Source organism: Enhydra lutris, unplaced genomic scaffold, assembly GCF_002288905.1.
Source record: "Enhydra lutris kenyoni isolate GAN:26980312 unplaced genomic scaffold, ASM228890v2 scaffoldscaffold39, whole genome shotgun sequence".
NCBI lineage: Eukaryota > Metazoa > Chordata > Mammalia > Carnivora > Mustelidae > Enhydra > Enhydra lutris.
The window spans coordinates 18,973,478-18,995,480 of record NW_019154123.1 but is presented as its reverse complement, the minus strand read 5'-3'; the positions used below and the strand labels follow the sequence as shown (position 1 = coordinate 18,995,480).

The 22,003-nt window shown below is 41.6% G+C and overlaps 1 protein-coding gene across 2 annotated transcripts in view; it reads left to right on the top strand.

Moving 5' to 3' along the window:
* Positions 1 to 11,529: 11,529 nt before the first annotated feature.
* Positions 11,530 to 22,003, top strand: part of LOC111155162 (MSL complex subunit 2) — a 38,880-nt gene continuing 28,406 nt past the window's right edge. Inside the window, exons 1-2 of one of the 2 annotated variants that reach the window (XM_022515240.1) lie at positions 11,530 to 11,709; positions 12,554 to 12,905. In XM_022515240.1, coding sequence (XP_022370948.1) covers positions 12,764 to 12,905 — 142 coding nt within the window. In that variant the 5' untranslated portion in view covers positions 11,530 to 11,709; positions 12,554 to 12,763. Of the gene's footprint in view, positions 12,906 to 22,003 lie in introns of both variants that reach the window. The other variant, XM_022515239.1, reaches the window with a different exon arrangement.

Sequence of the window (22,003 nt, the reverse complement as noted above, 5' to 3'; positions counted from 1 at the left end):
TTTTTAGAGAGGAAGGCGGGAGAGGGGCAGAGGGACAGAGAAAGAAAGAATCTTAAGCAGTTTTCATGCCCAGCGAGGAGCCCAACATGCGGCTCGATCTCACAACCCTGAGATCATGACTTGAGCTGGAATCAAGAGTTAGATGCTTAACCAACTGAGTCACCCAGAAGCTCCAAGTGATATGTTATTGTTTTAAGAAAAAAAACTGATAGGACTTGGAGGAGAGTTGTCAAAGTCGTAACTCCAAGGTTATACATTTTAGAGAAAGAGAGTGATGAAGACATGGAAAAGAGTAAAGTAAGATCTGGATATGGAAAAATGATCATGAATTTGGTTTTGGATATATAAATTTACAGGTGACCGCAGGACATCTAGGTGAAAATGGAAGAAAGAAGTTAGAGCTGCAAATCTGAAGCTCAGAAGAGATATCAAAATAGAGATATTGATATTATAGTTATTTAAAGAAAAAGGATAGCTTGAATCATTTGAGTGAACAAGTTGCCAGAGTGAGAGTTTAAAAAAGAAGGGTTAATGACTGTGTCCTGAATTCATTCATTCAAATACTCATTCATTCACTTAAAAAGAAATGAACTAATACTTTAGGCTCTCAAAAAAACTTACAGTCTAATAAGCGAGATCTAATAAGTGAGATGTAAATAGCTGGTTTCATTTTAGGGGTATCTTAAATGTCCAACTGAAATAGGAAGAAATAATCTGCAAATGAGAAAGAGAAAGAGAATACACAGAATTAGGAAAACTCAGCACAAACTGCAGAATAATGGAGAATGTTTTCAGAAGAGGGATGTAATAATGATAACATTTTTCCAGACAGAGCAGTGAAGGAAAATAAGAGTCAAGTTTTGGTAAATTAGGTTGATATTGTTGAAAGCTACCTATCCTTTGTTCCAGGATTAGAGCTTACAGCCCGCAGCTAGGGACAATGAAGCTGAGGACTTCGATTGTTGCAACCATCTTCCTCAGTACTGAGAGAAAACAATACTAGCCCTAGCACCACTAGCCACTGCCCCAACCCTCTCTCTCTTCCTAATTCACAGGAAAAGAAGGAGGAAATTGAAAGCCAGAGTCCAGCCTTGCGGTTGTGTGTTCCTCTCACAGGGAAGCCATGCTTTTCCTCTATTCTCAAAATCAAGTAAGGCTCGGGGGGGGCGGGGGGGAAGCTGATTTCCGGGTTGGATGTATTCTTGGTCAGGGGACTCAATCTGAGCAAAGGGAAAAAAACTGGAGAAAGATAACAAGTAGGAACTGGGGCTATGGTATGGAATAGCCTAAAGTCCCACCATTTTTTCATAGCAGATATGAGTATTTCCTGTTAGATGGGCCCTGAGGAAAGTAAGTGAGATTGAACCATTTCAGCAATACCCCACTTAAGGGAGCCATCAAGAGGGGCCTAGCACCAGAGGCTATGGGATGGAGTGCTATGAATGGAAACAGAGGAGGCTCTGTCCAAGGCAGAGGTATTCTCCCACGTGAGGGCACATGTGAGTGAACACTCAGAAGTAGTCCTAGAAAAATGCAAATGCATACCTGAAGAGATACCCTGCACTTGGATTCCTGCCTCTCAGAACTTCAGTTACTGGTTAACATTAACAAGAAAAGCAGTGGCAACCGTTACTGAGAGCTGCAGTCCTTCTCATTTGAGCAGACTGTGGTACAGGTCCACCTGATCATTTGCAGAGCCCAGGGCAAGAGTACAAGTGGCAACCCGCAGGCCCACATACCATATGTCTCCAACTTTAGAAGTTATAAATCAAACTAACAAACTTTTAAATAAAATATGTTTCTTCCTCCTATTCTGACAAATATATTTTCAAAACAACATGAAAGTTCAGGTTTGAATTTAGAATTTTTGAAATCCTTGGAATTTCACACCAGAATGTGGCAGAATTTGTCTCCCAACCATAAATCCTGGCTCACCTCCCTTCTCTTCCTACTCTGACTTTTTCTCATTTTTCAAGGATCCTAACTGGCTCAGCTCAACCCAAACATCCAGTTTCTATTATCAATTGCTGTCTCTTGACCACTTCTCAGCTCTTGGGCAAATCTCCTTTGCTCTGTGAAACCCTTAACCTGACAGGAGGAGAGGCATTACCAGAATTGCTCCTTCTAGTCTGGGCCTAAGAGTGCTATCGCACTTGTCCTTTTTCCTTTCCTATTTAAACCAACGGATAAGAGGAGTTATATCTTGAAGAGAAAAGAGAGAGGAAAGATGAAATTTTGAAACATTTTGAAATTGTAGTTTGTGGCCAAAATTGCAAGTGGTTAGCCAGATTCTATTCTCTCTTCTTCCTTAATACTAGAACTCCATTTTATCCAGCATGTCCGTGCACCCTTGAAAAGACTGTATTTCCAGACTCCTTTCCAATTGGGTGTGACAAACTGCCTAAGTTATGGACCAAAGAAATTTAAGTGTTACATGGGATGCTGAAGATTGGAGGCTGCTTAAAAGGCACTGACTCAGCTGGGAAGTGCGTCCTTTGTTCTCCCTTCCTCTTTCCTATTGTCTGAAATGCTAAAGCTTCAGTAGCTGTCTTGGACTGTAAAATGAACTTGAAGGGGCCCCTGGGTGACTCAGTGGGTTGAGCCTCCGCTTTTGGCTCAGGTCATGATCTCAGGGTCCTGGGATTGAGCCCCACCTCGGGCTTTCTACTCGGTGGGAAGCCTGCTCCCCAACACCCTCCCCTGCTCCTCCACCCCATTTCTCTCTCTGCCTGCTTGTGATCTCTCTGTCTGTCAAATAAATAAATAAAACATTTAAAATAAAATAAAATAAAATGAACTTGAAAGTAGATATATTTGGATGATGGGCCAAAAAGACAGAACCTGGGTCCTTGATGACAGTTAAACTGTCATGCCTGCTGTGGCTGGCCTACTGCCAGGCTTTTTTTTTTTTTTTTCCTAACATGAAAGAAGTAAATTTCTGTTTTGTTTAAGCAGTGTTACTTCAGGTTTTCTGTGATTTTAGCCAGACTTGTGCCTGACTCAGTTTTAAACTAGACTGGGCTTGATTAACCAGAAAGCTAAGGAATCTACCCAGAATGTAATACAAAGAAAGGAAAGGACATTTTAATATAACATTATTAAAAGTAATGCTTGGACAATAAGTCAAACAGTGGGGCTGCCTGTGGTTTGGAAGAATATAGTTTCATTAGAGTGGTGGAGAAGGAAATCTTATTTTAAGAGGTTGAGAAATTGTTAACAACAAAAAAGGAAATAAGGTTGAATTCTACCAAAATTTTGACAGGTTAGAAGAAGAGAGAAATGAAGTGAAAGATGGTTTTTGAAGCATATGGCATAGCTAGACAGAACTGGGGAATATAGCAAGAGGGGTGGCAGGCTGAAGAAGTAAAATTTGGGAAAACCATTGAGGAAAGTCCTGGAGGAAGCCAGAAATAGAAGGGAAGAATGAGAAATGGGGAATTATGGAATATTTTCATGTGGAGAAGTAGATCTTGATTTTCTCCTTAAAAGAGAGATAAGGTCCTCTGCAAAGAATTGGAAGGCAAGGTGAGATGGGTGTTGGGAAAAGATTTGAAATAGCTCCATTCCACAGCTAAGAAAGGGTTAGACCTTTCAAATATGATTTTAATAGTAAAAGAGCTACTGTTTATGATGCCAATGCTGCTTATTATGCAAGATACTTTATATATATCACACCACTAAAAATGAAAATTCTTCTCAGTTTGCTACCTACCTCTATGACTGTTCCTTCTCAGTCTCTCTTGTGCTGTTTGTTAAATACTGGTGGTCATCACGGTTTCATTCTTAGTATTCTTTTCTTCTTTTTTTTTTTTTAAGATTTTATTTATTTATTTGACAGACAGAGACTACAAGCAGGCAGAGAGGCAGGCAGAGAGAGAGAGGAGGAAGCAGGCTCCCTGCTGAGCAGAGAGCCCAATGCGGGGCTCAATCCCAGGACCCTGGGATCATGGCCTGAGCTGAAGGCAGAGGCTTTAACCCTCTGAGCCACCCAGGCGCCCCAATATTCTCTTCTTATTCCCGCTGGGTGACCTGTATCTCTCTCATGATTTCTATTGCTGTGTGTATGCTACTGACTATGAAGTCTATATCTCAAAGCTAGAGCCCTGTTCCCTAAACACACAGTACCAGACTCATTTATCCAATTGCTTACTGGACATTCACTTGGACGTCCCAGACCACTTTTTTTTTTTTTTAAAGATTTTATTTATTTATTCGTCAGAGAGAGAGAGAGAGAGAGCACGGGAGAACACAAGCAGGCAGAGCGGCAGGCAGGGCAGAGAGAGAAGCAGGCTCCCCACTGAGCAAGGAGCCCGATGCGGGACTCCATCCCAGGACCCTGGGATCATGACCTGAGCCGAAGGCGGCGGCTTAACCACCTGAGCCACCGAGGCGTCCCCCAGACCACTTTTAACTAGACATGTCCACACCTGCTTTCATCATTTCCCTCCAAACCTATTTTTCCTGCTGAGATCTCCCTCTCTGTGAATTTTTGAAACAGGTTTAAGAGTAGAGATTCTAGAACCAGACAGTCTGGATTCAATTCTCATTTCCTATTAGTTGTATGACCTTGAACAAACTACTAAACCTCTGTGATTCAGTTTCCTCACATGTGAGATGAGAATGATAAGAATAGAATTTACTTCTTAGGACCTTAGAGCAGCATAATGAGTTAATATGTTAAAAAACTTAGATCAGTGCCTGGCACATGGTCAGACCATGGAAGTGTTCATTATCATTGCCACAGTTAGAGAATTTGGACGTCATATCATCTTTGTCTCTCATTCTCACATCCCAACATGCCCCAACTCCTATTGATTCAGTCTTGTTGTTATCTCTCATCCTTCACTGCCACCACCTTAGTTTGATGCTCAAGATCAAGGGTCAGCATTTTATATTTTTTTAATGTAAAAGTCCAGGTAGCAAATATTTTAGGCTTTGCATGTTACAACTACTCAAATCTGTTGTAGTTGTGCAAAAGATACCCTAGACAATTCATAAATGGTTGAGCATGGCTGTGTTCCAATAAAACTTTATTTATGGCAATGAAAATTGAATCTCATATAATTTTAATGTGTCGTAAAATGTTATTATTTTCATTTTTAAAAACCATTTTAAAATGTAAAAAAAGCATTTTTATCTTGTGCACCAGGTAAAATAAGCAAGGTGCCAGATTTGGACTTTAGACTATAATTTGCCAACATCTGAACAAGGTAAGACCATCTTTTGGTAAAACACTGCAGTAGTTTCTTAATTGGTCTCTCTGCTTCTAATCTTACCCCTGCATACCAAGTCAATTCTTTATGAATCTCCATTAACCTCAGGATGACCCTTATAATGTCCATAAGGTTCTTTGTAATCTGGTCTCTGTTTATTACTCCAACTCATTTCTCAACACTATTCCTCTTGTTCTGTATTTACTGTATTTGCTGCTCAACAACATGAAATTTCCCAAATATGCAAACTTCTTCCTCTAGGCCTTTTTACATGCTCTTCCTTCTGTTTAGAGACTCTTCCTAACCTTCTTCTGTTTCTCCCATTGGTCCTTCATGTCTCATTTTATAGATCACTTCTTTCATATTTTCCTGAGCTTCCATGTCTGGTTAGGTGTCCTTTCTCATGTTTATACAGGACCATATTGAAATACTGTCTCATTGCATTATAATTGCGTATTCATGTAGACTGTAATGGAGACTGTCTTTTTCACCTGTATATCCATACTGCCTGTGTTAGAAACAATTTGATGAAGATAAGACTCCCTGTGGTAATCCTGCAAGGAAAGTATTATTGTCCCTATATTATAGATGAGAAAGCTAAAGCTCAGAGAACTTTAATATTCTTTCCCAAGTCTACACAGTACATATTGGAATAAAGATTTTTTCACGCTCATTCTACTACCCCATACTACCTCCCAAAGTTCAGGAATAACAAGAAAGATAATTGCCTCATGAAGTCTAGTTTTCTCAACATCAGATTAGAAATCTTCATTCCTAGTCCCTAGTCTGTCTCTGAGTTGTAAAGACCACTTTGAAAATCTTTATTGTCCAGGCATGTATATTTAGATATTTTTATGGATCCTATTCTACCCAAGAGATGTTCCCTATTTGACATTGTTCCTGCAATCCCTTTCCTTGTTCCTAAGCAGCTCTCTTTCTCATTTTATATAGCAGCAACTCTAAACGCTCATCACTCACTTGATGAACTTTTCCTACTACCTTCCCTAGTAGTAAAATGTTGAACAAATTTAGGATTGAGGCTCCTTTAGTCCTACCTGCTTGACTCAACCTGCTTGACCAGAGGACTATCTGTTGTGTAAAGCTGAACCCCGTAAAGTAAGTTGGTGACTAGCAACCCTCAGATAGCCCCATAGGCCAAATGGAACAGGTGGGAGTTGTAAAAAGATATACATTGTCCTAAGACAGATAGGGATCTTAGATAATGGAGAAATAGACAGCTTCCAGGGACAAATAGGCTGTGTTCCAAAAATTCAATTTCAAATTGACTGTTTGGAATGCAGAACACATTTTCCCTTAGACACAATGTTATGAATAATTGCAGTTATTTTCCCAGGAAAGTCCACACAAGCTTGTTTAACCCATAATGTTGCAGAAATATCTGCTAAGACATTTTGGATTTACACTGAGTGCATCCCTTAAATCCTTACCACTCTGAATTATAAATTAGCTGCATACATAGCTGCCACTTCAACTAGACTGTGAACTCTTTGAGGGCTGGAAACTGTTGAATTATTCATTTTTGTATTCTGAATGCTTGGCATATAGCTGACAATAAATGTTGGTTGCATAAATGAATGAAGAAATTTAATAGGCAGTTGAATAGAGTTGAAAATGTGTTAGGGAATAAAAACAGTAACATTTAGTAGCTACCTTCATATGTGTCTGGCACTGTACTAGGCAGTGACCAATAAAGCAAACTGCTTTGTTTGGGCTAGAGGTAGGGATAAAGAAGCTGAAGTCAATTCAATATTTGAGATATAAAGTAAATGGGTGCTAGACTTGCTAAATAAAGGTTTTTGGATGATATAAATGGATAGATGTACTGATTTGAAAAAAGTCATAGAAAAAAATAGCACCAGGAGTTGATATCCAAAGGGAAGCATTTCTTTTGGGAGGCTCTAAGACTGAGCAAGAGGTATGACCACAGCTAAGAAGCAGAAGATGGAAGATGAGGTTTGGTAATAGAGAGCAGTGGTCAGGGAAGAATGGGATTTTTTTTTAAGATTTTATTTTTTATTTGACAGAGAGGGACAGTGAGGGAGGGAACACAAGCAGGGGGAGTGGGAGAGGGAGAAGCAGGCTTTCCGAGGAGCAGGGTGTGGGATGCAGTGCTGGATCCCAGGATTCTGGGATCATGACCTGAGCCAAAGGCTGATGCCCCAACACCCTGTTTTAATTTCACCTGGTTTAGTGCTCCCTATAAAGAGGTATTTGCTCTGGCCAGTCTCTGATTTGTTGTTAGCTTAGATTAAATTATTATCATTGTCCCATAAATTGAGGTTAATCAGATTGATTTCTTTCCACAGTGACAGTAAGCGCTTGTTAAAATTTGGTACGGATGGTGTCTTAGTTTGGGCTGCTGTTACACAATACTATAAACTGTGTGGTTTAAACAGCAAACAATTATTTCTCACAGTTGTGGACGCTGGAAATGTGAGATCAGGGTGCCGGCATGGTTGCTTGGTGCAGGTTCTCTTCTGGTGCAGGAAGATGAGGCTGATTTCCCATTGAATCCTCACATAGCAGAGAGAGTGAGGGAGGTCTCTGGAGTCTCTTTTGTAAGGGTACCAGTCCCATTAATGAGGGCTCTATTCTCATGACCTAATTATCTTCCAAAGGCCTCCACCTTCTGATACCATCATGTAGGGGCTGGGATTTCAGTACATGAATTTGGGAAGTGGATGAGGGTGCACAAACATTCACTCCATAACAGATAAGTATAATGCTGAAGGCAGTGGAATGGAGATACTAGGCAGCCAGGGAGAATGCAATCTGGGAAGGCAGAAGAGGAAACATTACCTCTGGATAGTTTTTGGCGGAGAAAGAAAAAGTGGGGGGTGGTGGTAGAGAAAGGAGGGTGAAAGAGATGGGTCAAGGGAGGCAAACAACTATTTCATAATTTTATAAAGGGCCTAACCGCTCAGGAAGTCCCTCTCATGTAATGCCAGCCTGATCTTTGTTCTTTGAAAGTATAACTACTTACACATTTTCTTTATTGTCCCCAAAGTGCTTGAGCATAATCAATAAAATACTTGTTGATTGATTATCTGAGTGTTTCAAATCAATCCACACATCTGGTTTTATTAAGGATCTTAGAATTGACATTGATCAAGCTGACATAAGAACTGTCTTTAAATTTATAAGATATTTTGTGTTTCTCCTTAAGGAAAAGCAAACACTTGTCCATGCCTATTTTGCACCATTTACTGTACTGGGGAGTTTCCTTATGTTATTGCATTTCTAATAATTCATCATTAAGAATTACCGAGTACCCATAATATGTCAAGCCTTATGCTAGACAATGACGATAAAAGTCAAAGAGGGAGAAACTCAGGTCTCCCAGCAGTTATAGTACGACAGGGAGAAGGCAGGACTAAACCAACAATTGCCATGTAGTTTGATAAATGCAGTGAAGGAGGCAAGCAGTTGCCATTTTTGGAACACAGAAGAGGGGAGCTTTAACTCAAAATGGGTTGGAAATACAGATAATAAAAAGAAAACAGGTATTTGTTGTTTGTCTGAAATGAAAATTTAACCAGATGTCAAGAGGAGCCTGAGGAGACATGACTAAATGTAATGTGATATCCTGGATGGGATCCTGGATCAGAAAAAGGACATTAGAAAAAAAAACCTGAAGAAATATGAGTAAAATATGGATTTTACTTAATAAAAATGTATTACGATTGGTTAACTAATCATAACAAATGTACTATACTATCATGAGATGTTAACAATAGGGGAAATGGAATATGTGAGAACTGTCTGTACTATCTGTGCAATAATTCTGAAAACTCAAGTGATCTCAAATAAAAAGCTTATTAAAAATTTTTAACTGATATCTTGTATTTTTGTTAGATCTGGCAACCCTAACACTTTTACTTCCAAATAATAATTAAATATAAAATATGAAAAAAATTACATTGATAGTTATCTGAGTTATATATGATTTCTCCTAAATATTTGATCCAAACACTTCATTTTCTACAAACAGTTATGGTTTTCTTTTAAGGCAAGCCTGCAGCAATCAAATAGTTATCGCAGACAATATACTTCAACGTGGAGGTGCTTTGCTTCTAAATACCATAAACTTACCACCAGTTGTAAGCAATTTCAGATGCTAAAAAAAATTGGTTTAAGGGACGCCTGGGTGGCTCAGTTGGTTAAGCAGCTGCCTTCGGCTCAGGTCATGATCCCAGCGTCCTGGGATCGAGTCCCACATCGGGCTCCTTGCTCGTCAGGGAGCCTGCTTCTCCCTCTGCCTCTGCCTGCCATTCTGTCTGCCTGTGCTCGCTCTCTCTCCCTCTCTCTCTCTGACAAATAAATAAAATCTTAAAAAAAAAAAAAATTGGTTTAAGTTTCTCTCTTTCACACACACACACAGACCATCAACAAAATTAGTCTTAATTTAGGCTGCACACATCTCAAATGATTAAAAAAAAAATTCATTTATGAGAACATCAGCAAGATTAAGGCCCTGAAAGTAATCACTTGCTTAGGGTGACTGCTAATTTATGTTGCCTGAATGGAAAACAGTACTGATTATTTTACTCTCCGTGTTGCTCCTTTGGAGGAAAACAACCTGTGTTTTGTGGAATAAGAACTTAGAGTCTGAAATAAAAATAGAACTGTATAATATAACAGTTTTATTTGAAGGTGAGCTTAGACAAGATCACTTATCAAACAAACGACCCAAGGAAGATTGGGCTTTTAAACAAGAGAATGGATTTGAGAATCCTTGTCATTTTCCAGATACAAGACAGCCAAATGTACTTTGCACAACTTTGTCTAATTTCTGCTTTGCTCCCTAACAAAATTAAGAAGTTAGATTTTTACTGCTTATACGTAAGTGGTGATAATATGCTAGCCCTTGTAAAGAAAATAAACCTGTTATCATATGACTCTAGAAATTATATACCAGAATTTATTGGGTTCCCTTGTTACCTTATTAATTTCTACTCTAAATAGAAAATCCCTAAAACTAACTGTATTTGTGCCCCCAAAAGATATACATGTCACAAATTTCACTTTGCAAACACGTGTAGATCATTTATTTTGCGCAAAAAAACTATGCTAAAGAGCTTTGGTATCGAGAGATAAAAATGGTTCCTATGCTGTTTCTATTTGTGCTCCTGAAAAAAAGTTTTGTACTTTTAGAGATGAGGGGAATCATACGTTAAGTTAGGCTTTTGTTTATTTATATCTGTGTCCCCGGTCTCCTGCAAAAACAAGGCTAAAGCTTGTTTAAAAAAAGATGTACTTTCAAGGATTTGGGCCCCTTCTAAACCAGGACCGTGGATTCCTCAAGAGCCCTGTTCACAGAGAAGGGCTAAGTCTGTCAAAGGAGCCGAAAAGGGGTACGTTTTGCTTTTAAATTGGACAGTTTTCCTCTAGGAGCTCGGTGAGGTCCTGGTCGGCGCCCCAGAAGGCTGGGCGGCTGGCGTCTGTCCGACTCCAAGGACCAGAGTCCGCGGAAAGAGCCCAGCTCGGAAGGGCGGGAGAAGGAAGATGGGCCCGGGCCCCAACGATTACACACCGCCTGCCAGGGTCTTACTGACCTCAGGCTGCCATCGACGCTGCCGCGACCCTAACCTAGCAAACGTCGCGTCCGCACGCCGCCTGGGCGCGCGGACACGGTGTTTGCTGGCGACCTTCCCGGCTCGGGCTCCCCAAGCAGGCCGCGGCAGCGCCCTTTCAGTGCTTGGAAAGCGCTGTTCCAGGAGAAAGGCCGCGAGGGCGGGGCTTGGGGCGGTTCGGGACTATTTCCTCATATCGTGGTCAGGGAGAGGAGGGCCGTCAGGGCGGAGTGCCACATGGCGCGTCCCCGCCAGGACTCAGCGTTGGCTGGCATCGAGGAAGCAGTGTAGTGCGAGGGGCTTAGAGCCCATACCGTGGAAGGATGGGTCAACTAACGAACGTTTCGCCACAGCCCACACGCCTAAGAGGGAATTTGAGGGAGCATGGGGGAGGGGCGGACAGAACTGGCGTCTTGCAGAGAGCATGCTCTGTTCTAAGAGCCGTAAGTGGAGAGCCAGGCATGCGCAGTGAGGCCGGGGTGGGTTGGCAGCAGGGAGGGGCTGGCGTGAGCGGGCAGCTGTGTTTATCCGGTTTTCTGGGTGGGCGGTCAAGGCGCACGCGTGAGGGCGAAAGGCGGTGGAGCTTGATATTGGAATGCGCATGCGCGGAGCCAGCCGGTAGCTCAGGGAGGGTGTGGAGGGGGCTCTTAGAGGAGCAGCAGGGGAAAAGGGAAGCGAAGGGAAAGGAAAGGGCGGGGGGAGGGGGTGAGAGTGTGCTCTGCGCATGCGTGCGGGCGCTAGCGACGACGGCGGCGGGGGAGTCTCGGGGATGACAGTGGCTTTGCCCGTTGGGGTAACGGTCGTCGTCGCCGGCAGGGCCTGAGGCGCCGCACAGTCCGCGGGATTCACTAAGGCCGCAGCAGCCCGGGCCCTACTGAGTTAGAGTGGCGCGTGGAGTCAGGGTGAGGGCGGCGAGGCACGGGGGGAGGGGCCTGCCGCGGGGCCTTGCTGGTGCTCTGGGCGGCGGCGGGGCCTGGCGGTGTGAGCGCTCGCCTCAGCTGCGGCCGGGCGGGAGCCGTGGGCGGCGGCGGCCGTCGTGCTTGGAGGAGGAGGTCTCCGTGTGTGCGGCGTGGAGAAGATGGCCGGGCAGTGAGGGGGCGGTGCTTGCGCCTGGTGACCTCGGAGTGAGCGACTGAGGAGCGAGGGGCGCCGCCGCGGCCCGGCCGGGCCTGCTCCCCGCCCCCTCCCGCTGCCGCCGCCGGCCCGCGCACTTCCTCCCCAGCCCTCCCCTGTCGGGTGGGGGACTCTACTGCCCGCTTCGCCACCTCAGGGAACAGCGGGGTTGTAACCGCCAGGGCGGAGAGCCAGGCGCAGTCTGGGCCCCGCGTCCGATATGGAGAGAGCGGCGGCAGCCTCCGCCTGCCGCAGCTGCAGCATTCGCCGCCGCCGCGGCTTGGTGCACTAGATTGAGGAAGTCGACGCCCGAGCCGTCCTCCTTGCCGTCGCCGCTACCTCTACGCCGGGCGCTGTGATGGAGTAAGGGCCCTGCAGCTCGTGAGAAGCGTGCGCGCCCCTCGGACCGGGCCGGGGCCTGCTCGCGCTCCCGCCCAGCTCGCCCTGAGGAGGTGCCTCCGCGTCCGGAGATGCAGCGAAGGCCGCCCGCGGAGCCGCAGGGCTAGACTGAGCGCCGAGTTCCGGCCCCAGCGCCGAAGCCCCCGCGTTCTTCGCCCCGAGGCTGCCTGGGACAAACTCGAACGCTGGTTTCTCTCTCTCTCTCTCTCTTTTTTTTTTTTTTTTGTCTGCAAGTCTCAGGGACGGAGGAGGGGCGCCAGGGCCCCATGTGTGGGAGGATTGCTTCAGCTCCACAAACTTGCACGGATTTTAGTTACTACTTTGGCCAGTGGTTCTTTGATTTCCTCCGATTTGTTGCAAATTCGCCATTGTTCCCTGGCTGCTTACAAAGTTGGATCCGGAATTTCTTTTCAACCGGGAGCCAACGGTGTCGAAGTGTCTGCAATGAACCCCGTGAATGCTACTGCTCTCTACATTTCCGCGAGCCGCCTAGTGCTCAACTACGACCCCGGAGACCCCAAGGCGTTTACAGAGATTAACAGGCTCTTGCCTTACTTCCGACAGTCTCTCTCTTGCTGTGTTTGCGGTGAGACGCTTTTTATTGTTCCCTTTCAATGCTTATTTTAAAAAATTCTGGGCAATGGTAACAGGAACGGTTTGGCGGCGTGGTAGTTTGTATTAAGCTTTTGTTATTTGTGCATTAGTATACGGTCATTAGTTTTGAGGCTCGTCAGAGGACTTTTGCCCAGCAGTTCAGAAAGAGCCCTCCTAAACCGTTTTGTACGGCGGCCTTAATGTTCAGAACTGTTTAATTCGTCTTGGGTCAGTTCCTTGCCATTTCTGTTGATGGTTTTATAAATGAGTGAAGTATGCTTGCGTAGTGCTTTTTTTTTTTTTTTAAACCTTTGATATAAGAGCTGACAACACTTACCTTGGTTAAACGTGGTTAAGCCTGGTTAAAAAATGTACATGTGGCGTGTTTGCATTTCCCCAAACTGGTGTTATGTGTGGGTAGTGGTATAATCGGATGCACCCACAGCCTGTGAACTCGATGCAGAACTTTTCTCCGTGTTCCTCAACATGCTTTGACAGTTTGACAGTAAATAGTGAGCCCAGGAAGACTGAAGGTACTCTGTTTTTTAGCTGGTGGGATTTTTACGAAATTGTTGTTCCTTATTTTGTGGTTTTAATGTGTTATGGCCTGGTAGACAATTATTTTAGGTGGTTGGCTCCCCCCCCCCCCCCACCCAAAAATATTTTCTGCAGGGTAGGTTACTTTCAGGTTATTTTTTGAGTGGTAAAGATGTGCTAACTTATCTAATGGAAGTGTCTCAAAAGTGCTGATAATTTGGAATAACTTTGTACCTATTATTTTTTAACTTTACACCTTTTTTCAAAAAACCTGGCCTGGAAACATTAATAGGAGGGAAATGGCAATTGTCAAAAAAGTACTATCTTCCATTTCGTATTCTCATTCTACCCCAAATTTTGAGGTTTTGCTGATCCACGTGTTTAGTCAGAACTTGAGAAATTCAGGCATTTCAGGTTTTCACTTTATCTTAGATAAAAGAAATTTTGTGCCTGTAGTGGCTGAAGGAGGATACCGTATTCATTTGAGAATCTTGCATCATTTTCTGGATAGCATTGGGGCAAGCCACTGAACGGGGTGCAAAGGAGATGGAGATTGTGTTTTTTGCATACCAGGTACTTAATCTTATAAAGATATAAGTAACTGTGTGAATGTGATTACTGTGACTGGTAACAGACAGTTAACACCTTTATAGGGAAGCGTTTGCCATGGGCAAATCACCACCGCCCTGGGCCTCAGTTTCTTAATGTGTAAAATGAGAGCTTTGGGCGAGATTCCAAGTTTTCCTTTAACTTAAATTTTACAGATAGGAATTTGCTTGGTTTCATTGTGCTCCCCCATCCCACTTCCACTTTTTATGGAGTGCTTCTTTTTATGTCTTAACAGCTTTTGGTAGTTTTTGAACTGAGGAGATAGAGCTGCTATAACTTCCTTTTCTACAAACCTTTCTTTTGGGGGGATTGCTACTCTTGTGATGTATGGGAAAGAGGGCAGAGGGCAGCCCATCCCAGCCTGCTAGAACAGCAGTAGAGAGTGATGTCATTATCCAGGTAACACTCAAAAGATCTGGTAAGTCTCCTTTTTACTAGGGGGATGGGACTTAACTGACTAATTTAAGGGTAAAATGGTAGTTTTGAATTGTGTAGTTGCTTAGAATTTTAAGTTCTTATCAATAGCTTCAGGATAGTTGTCTAATTGAACATTTTTCCAAATTCTTTTTTTTTTTTTTTTTTTTTTAAAGATGTTATTTATTGGGGCGCCTGGGTGGCTCAGTGGGTTGAAGCCTCTGCCTTTGGCTCAGGTCATGATCCCAGGGTCCTGGGATCCTCATCGGGCTCTCTGCTCAGTGGGGAGCCTGCTTCCTCCTCTCTCTCTGCCTACTTGTGATCTCTGTCTGTCAAATAAGTAAGTAAAATCTTAAAAAAAAAGAAGATGTTATTTATTCATTTGACAGAGATCACAAGTAGGCAGAGAAGCAGGCAGAGAGGAGGAAGCAGGCTCCCCGATGAGCAGAGAGCCCGATGTGTGGCTCGATCCCAGGACTCCGGGATCGTGACCTGAGCCCAAGGCAGAGGCTTCAACCCACTGAGCCACCGAGGCGCCCCCAAATTCTTTTTTTTTTTTTTTTAAGTTTTATTTATTTATTAGAGAGAGATCACAAGTTGGCAGAGCAGCTGGCAGTTTGGGGTTTGCCCAGATGCCTTCTTATTTCAAGCTATTATGCCTTCTTGTTCAAGTTACTCCACCATCCTATGGAAAAGATTTGTGGGTTCTACTTTTTATCTGATTATAATTGAGTAGCTGGCATAAATTTTAGCAGTCTGATTGTAGGTTCTGGCCAGCCCTCTCTGACCACTGCTCCCATGTCTTTGTGCATAAGTCTGGTTATCAGGAGTTAAGAAAAAAATCAGTTACTTGAATTTAGATCCAGCGCTCAAACATGTTTGTATCAGATGTTGTCCTAGCTGAAAAGCATAAATACATTAAAGTTAATAGGGCATGTGCAGTCTTATTTCATGAAGATAATAAATATGTAAAAGTTTAATTCTATCTTGGTGCTGTAAATAGGGAGTTTGTTTCATCAGGTCTTCTGAAATCTGACCCAGTCCTACCTTTTCAGCCTTACCTTTAACTGCTCTTATATATTTCTGTGCTTCAGCCAGGTTAATGTTCTTGCCTTTTCAAACATACATGCCCTGTGTCTTTCTTCTTGTGAAGTCTCAGTGAAGTCTCTTTTGCCTAAAAATACTTTTCTCTGTGGTTTAACTCATCAATTTCCTCCCTCCTCAGTGAATTCTTTGCTCACTGCAGCAGAAAGTTCCATTTTGTCCTTTGAACCTCTAACCCTTTGTTCCAGTCATAGGCACTTACAGCTCTTTGGGTGCAGCTTTCATATCTAATTCTTCTGATATCTTAGGGGAAAATACTATTTTTTGGTTTATTTTTGTGTTGCTCCTGCCTCATCTACCCTCTCCTATCCAGTGACTTGCATGTTGGTGTTTATGACAGACTCAGAGGAAGAAAATGAGACCCCGAGATCATGACCTGAGCCAGAGGCAGAGGCTTAACCCATGAGCCACCCAGGTGCCCCTTAATTTTTTTTAATTAATTATTTTTATTAACATATAATGTATTATTTGCCCCAGGGATACAGGTCTGAATGATCAGGCTTACACACTTCACAGCACTCATCGTATTACATACCCTCCCCTATGTCCATAACCCATCCACCCTCTCCATACTCCCCCTCCCTCCGGCAGCCCTTCGTTTGTTTTGTGAGGTTAAGAGTCTCTTATGGTTTGTCTCCCTCCCAATCCCATCTTGTTTCATTTTTTCCTTCCCTATCCCCCCAAACCCCCCACACTGCCTCTCAGCTTCTTCATATCAGGGAGATCATCTGATAATTGTCTTTCTCTGATTGACTTATTTCACTTAGCATAATATCCTCTAGTTCCATCCGCGTTGTTGCAAATGGCAAGATTTCATTTCTTTTGATGGCTGCATAGTATTCCATTGTATATATATACCATATCTTCTTAATTCATTCATCTGTCGATGGACATCTAGGTTCTTTCCCTAGTTTGGCTATTGTGGACATTGCTGCTATAAATACACTGGGGTACATGTGCCCCTTCGGATCACTACATTTGTATCTTTAGGGTAAATACCCAGTAATGTGATTGCTAGGTCGTAGGGTAGCTTAGTTTCAACTTTCTGAGGAACCTCCGTGCTTTTTTCCACAGTGGCTGCACCAGTTTGCATTCCCATCAGCAGTGAAGGAGGGTTCCCCTTTGTCCGCATCCTTGCCAATATCTGTCATTTCCTGACTTCTAAATTTTAGCCATTCTGACTGGTGTTGTCCTAGGGATTTTAAGGTTTTCATTAAATTTTTATGTTTTCAAATGATACAAGAAGGTTGGTATATAGAATCAAATCCTGTTAGAACTGGAAGGACATGTTAAGTGGAAGAGTATTAGTCTTTGAGATATTGGGAGTCCAATAAATGTATTATGTTTGTATCTCTACTAAGGCACATGGGTATTTTCTTGGTGTTTTAATTAGAAACGAGGTGGTTTTGACTTGGAATTTATTGAATTGTTGTGAAATCCTTTGGACATCCACTTTCTCATAACATGGGAAGGGGGTGCCTGGGTGGCTCAGTAGGTTAAGAATCTGCCTTAGGCTCAGGTAATGATCTGGTGGTCCTGGGATTGAGCCCCACTTTGGGCTCCCTGCATAGCGGGCAGCCTGCTTCTCCCTCTGCCTGTTTCCTCTGCTTGTGCACAAGCACGCTGTTTCTCTCAAATAAATAAATAAAATCTTAAAAGAAAATGGGAAGGGGCTGTAGATTGATGTTTCCCACTGACCTAGGATTATGTGGGCTGATCAGGTTTTTCTTTTGAATGTTAAAGACTTAACAACAGAACCCTATCTTTTCATGCTATCTGTACTCTTATTTTCCACTAGAAAGGAGGTAGTTTCCTGAGTGAGAGCCTTGGTTCTCCTGTTGAGTATTGTAGTCTTGCACCTGAGAGTGGCTCAACAAGTATTTGTTGAATGGATGAAATTAGTATTAAAAAGAGGAAGTTTAAGGTGAAGATGTATCCTTAGAATAAAGCATATACCTTAACTTTAAATAGATTTAGCTCTATGAAAAATTACTTTACATTTTCCTTTTTTCATTTGCCGTTGTTTATGGACCCACATTGGAAATTAGTGGAGTGTATGATCTCTGTCATCTTTTCCAGTTCTAGAATTCTGATTCTCTTCTTTTAGCCGAAATACTTTTTGACTGAGCAGTTTGTAATTAGCAAAAATCTTCTATAATGAAATGTGAACAGAAAGTTTTGAGTGAGTTATTTAAACTTCTTGGCTTTTTTATCTTTTTTTTTAAAATAATCTTTTAGATGGAAGCTAACTTAAAAGGCCATTTGAACTTTTTAAAGATTTTATTTATTAGAGTGATTTTATTTATTAGAGCGCAAGAGAGTGAGCTGGAGCAGTGGGGGAGGTGGTTAGAGGGAGAGGGAGAAGCAGACTCCTGCTGAGCATGGAGCCTGACACAGGGCTCGATTCCAGAACCCTGAGATAATGACCTGAGCTGAAGGTAGACGCTTAACAGACTGAACCACCCAGGTGCCCTTAAAAGGCCATTTGAATAATTGTACATAAATGTGTTACACCTGCTTTTTTGTGTGTGTTTATTGATACTTAAGAATTTTTTTTGTAAACTCACTGTAATTCTTCATTGCAGTGAACACATTAAATTTATTGTCTTAAGTGTATAGTTCTATAATGTTAAGTATATTTACATTGTTGTAAAATTGATTTTCATAACTTTTTTTTTTTTTTTTTAAGATTTTATTTATTTGACAGAGAGATCACAAGCAGGCAGAGAGGCAGGCGGGGGTGGGGGAGGTGGATGCTGAGCAGAGAGCCCGATGCGGGGCTCAGTCAATCCCAGGACTCCGAGATCATGACCTGAGCCGAAGGCAGAGGCTTAACCCACTGAGCCACCCAGGTGCCCCGATTTTCACAACTTTTTCTTCTTGGAAATCTGAAACTCCATATCCATCCTCTGCAGCCCATTGGAACCACCATTCTACTTTCTGTCTGTCTGAATTTGACTATTCTAGATACTTCATATAAGTGGAATCATACAGTATTTTGTCTTTCTGTGATTGGTTTATTTAATTTAGCATAATGTTCTGAAGGTTCATCCATGTTGTAGCATGTGTAAGAGTTTTATTCCTTTTTAAGGCTGAATAATATTCCATTGTATTTGTGTACCACAGGTATTTATCCATTCATCAGTTAATGGATTTTTGGGTTTCCACCTTTTGGCTATTTTGAATATGCTGTTGTGAACATGGTTGTGCAGATTACTAAAGACCCTGCTTTCAGTTCTTTTGGATATATACTCAGAAATAGGATTGCTGGGATTGTGTATAGTATTTTCATTTTTAATTTTTTGAGGAACCTCTCTACTGTTTTCCATAGTGGTTAGACCATTTTACAATCCCACCAATACAGGGGTTCCAATGTCTCCATTGCCAACACTTTTTTTTTAATGGTAGCCATTCTAATGGGCATTAGGTGATGTCATTGTGGTTTTGATTTGCATTTCTCTAATTAGTGATGTTGATTGTATTTTCATATGCTTGCTGGCCATTGTGTTATTTTTGGAGAATCACTATCATTTTTTATGTTGAAAACTTAACTCATTACATCTTTATTAATCACTTGTTCTAAGTGCTGGACTAGAAGGATGAACAAGACACATGGTCACTATCCATATGTTGTTCAGCGTTAAGGAGAAGACAGATAAGTAGATCAGTTATTGGGGAAGTGCTTTGTTAGAGGCATTTATGTTATACCAAAATCTGAAGCATCATAATAGAACAATTATAAGTTTATTGCATGTGTAAAAGTTTCAGAAATCAACCATAAGTGACTTTCCCCCTTTTGTAACTTGCTTTTGAATAGCTGTTTGGATCAAGTTTAAGCAGACCTGATTGGTGTTAAGTAGAGTTTGGTTTGCCAGTTTTTTTTTCTTGGGACTTAAGTTCACCTGTTCTTTCTGGGAAGAATTCCTCAGGGAGCATTTGGTAGGCTGGTAAGGAAGAACAGTATGTAGTAATTTGTGTTGGCAGATACACTTCCATTCCAGATACACTTATTTAACTGGTTTCTTTTCCTAATAAGAATCTCCTTTCTATAGTTTTCCCTTTTTGTATCCTAAAATTTAGTTCATTTATTCATTCCTGTTTAGGTATGCTTATGCAAACTGAAATTGCCTTAGAGAAAGGACTTCCAAAATGTATTGTCCTGGATGTTGAAAGAAATGAAAAGAGGTTTGATCCACGGTCAGTTGTCATGTGATATAACCACCTGAAAAGTTAATAATATCAGTATAAATAATGGTTCAAGAGGTGCCTGGTGGCTCAGTTGTTTAAGCCTCTGATTCTTGATTTCTGCTCAGGTCATGATCTCATGATCTCGTAGTCCTGGAATTGAGCTCCGTTTCAGGCTCCGTGCTCAGTGGGGAGTCTGCTTGAGGACCCTCCCTCCTTGCCCTTGTGCTCTCTCTCAAATTAAAAAAAAACAAACAAACAGTAATGGTTCAAGACAAGCAGTACAGTGCTGTAGAATTACACAGGAGGGATTGTTTCAGTCTGGTGAGATCTAGGAAGTATGGGGCTTAAGATGGGTGAGAACAGTGATGAAGTTAGTGGACATTTTCAGCAAGGTTGGAGGGAGAGAACAGTTGGCTGCAGAAAGTCAAGTTTATTGTGGTGAATAGCTCTAGTTAGATCCCTTGCCCTATAAATTGAGTTTCAGGACTCTTTTGTGTGGTGAGTCCTGACGCAGGGCTAAGGAATTTGACATTTACCCTGGAGAATTTTTTCCCCCAGAGATATGTTCTGTGGGCCACTTAAAATTACCTAAAGGGCTCATTCAAAATCAGATTCCCAGTTATCGCAGTAGAGTGATTGAATTGGAATATCTTTGAGCAGGTTCTTGTAATCTGCATTTTACCCCCCTCACCCCATCTTGATAAGGGGTTGGAAGTTTGCAAATCGCTATTGCAAGCATTTGAGAAACAGCTTTGTAAATAAGAGAGTGATGTGATTTCCTAAAATTTTTGGAAAGATTAATTTGGGGGTAGAATACAGGATTGATTATTAAGACATGAAAGGAAAACAGATATATTCATATTAGATAGAAGCCTGAATAGTGGTCGGAGTAGAGAGGTAACACCAAGATAATATGAAGGGAAAGGTTTGTCTTCCTTACAGTTATCATAGCATTTTAATTCTTCGATATGTACTGTGTTACACTTTTTTATGGTTAGGCATTTTTCACTATGAATGGATTAAATGAGGCATTTCCCACCTTGAAATTTACAAACATGTCTAGCACAGTGCTTTCACATACACCTGATGAAATGTACTGAATTTTATTGAAGAACTGACAAAAACCTGGCAGTTTAAGTTTAATACAGATGCTTGGATAAGATTGAAGGAGTCAGAGAACCTCGTTACATAACAGAAGTGAAGTAAGGAAGGGTGTTGATTTTGGAAGGTCATGAAATATTTAAATAGGCAGGTTTGAAATAATTTAAGAACAGTCCAATTAAAATACTCTTCAGGGATTCAGCAGTTTGGTATTAGATTTTGGGAGAGATCATGTGCTTGGGAGAGGTTGCCAGGTAAGATTGGAATTAGAGGTGAGTCAGGTGTGGGCCTTAGAAGAATGAGACAGTGTTGAATAATGTGATAGTCCCTGGGGATTGGGGTTATAAAGAAATACTGGAAATTAGAAAATGATAAAAATATTATCTGTTTTATATCTATTTTACTATCTTTTTATTTTATGCTCTTCCCTGGAAACTTTGATTTTATAATTTTATATACTATTTGATTTAGTAAAACAACATACCTTCTGTGCTTTGGGTTGTTGTTTTCATTCTCAATTTAACTGAAACATCCAGACCTCCTTTCTTTCTATTCCTTGTTTGCTTTGTGCATGCATAGCTTGCCATCAGTAATTGGCTAATGTCATTATATTGGCTTCTCTCAGAGTCCACTTGGCTACTTTTATATATGATATGTATATATATTTATATTCACACTTTTGTATATAATTTGAGGTTTTGTGAGTTTTGGTGTACTTTCTCTATTTTTTATTTTAAAAAGTGATATTTCAAAATCTTATTCTGATTTCTCATATTTTCCTGTGTCCAGTAGTGACCTTTGACTTCTTACCATTTGATTTCTTTTACTCTGACATTTCTTTTGAAGATTAATTTTTTGTCCTCATATCAGGAAATTAACTTAGATAAATTTTTACCTTAATTACTATATATCTGGCCATTTTTCTTTTTCTTGATCTGACTCTGTCCATAATATTTTAGCAGAATTATTTTCTTTTTTAAAATTAACATATAATGTATTATTTGTTTCAGGGATACAGGTCTATGATTCATCAGTCTTACACAATTCACAGAGCTCACCATACCACATACCCTCCCCAGTGTCCCATCACCCTGCCACCCATCCCTCCTACCCACTCCACTCTAGCCATCCTCAAGT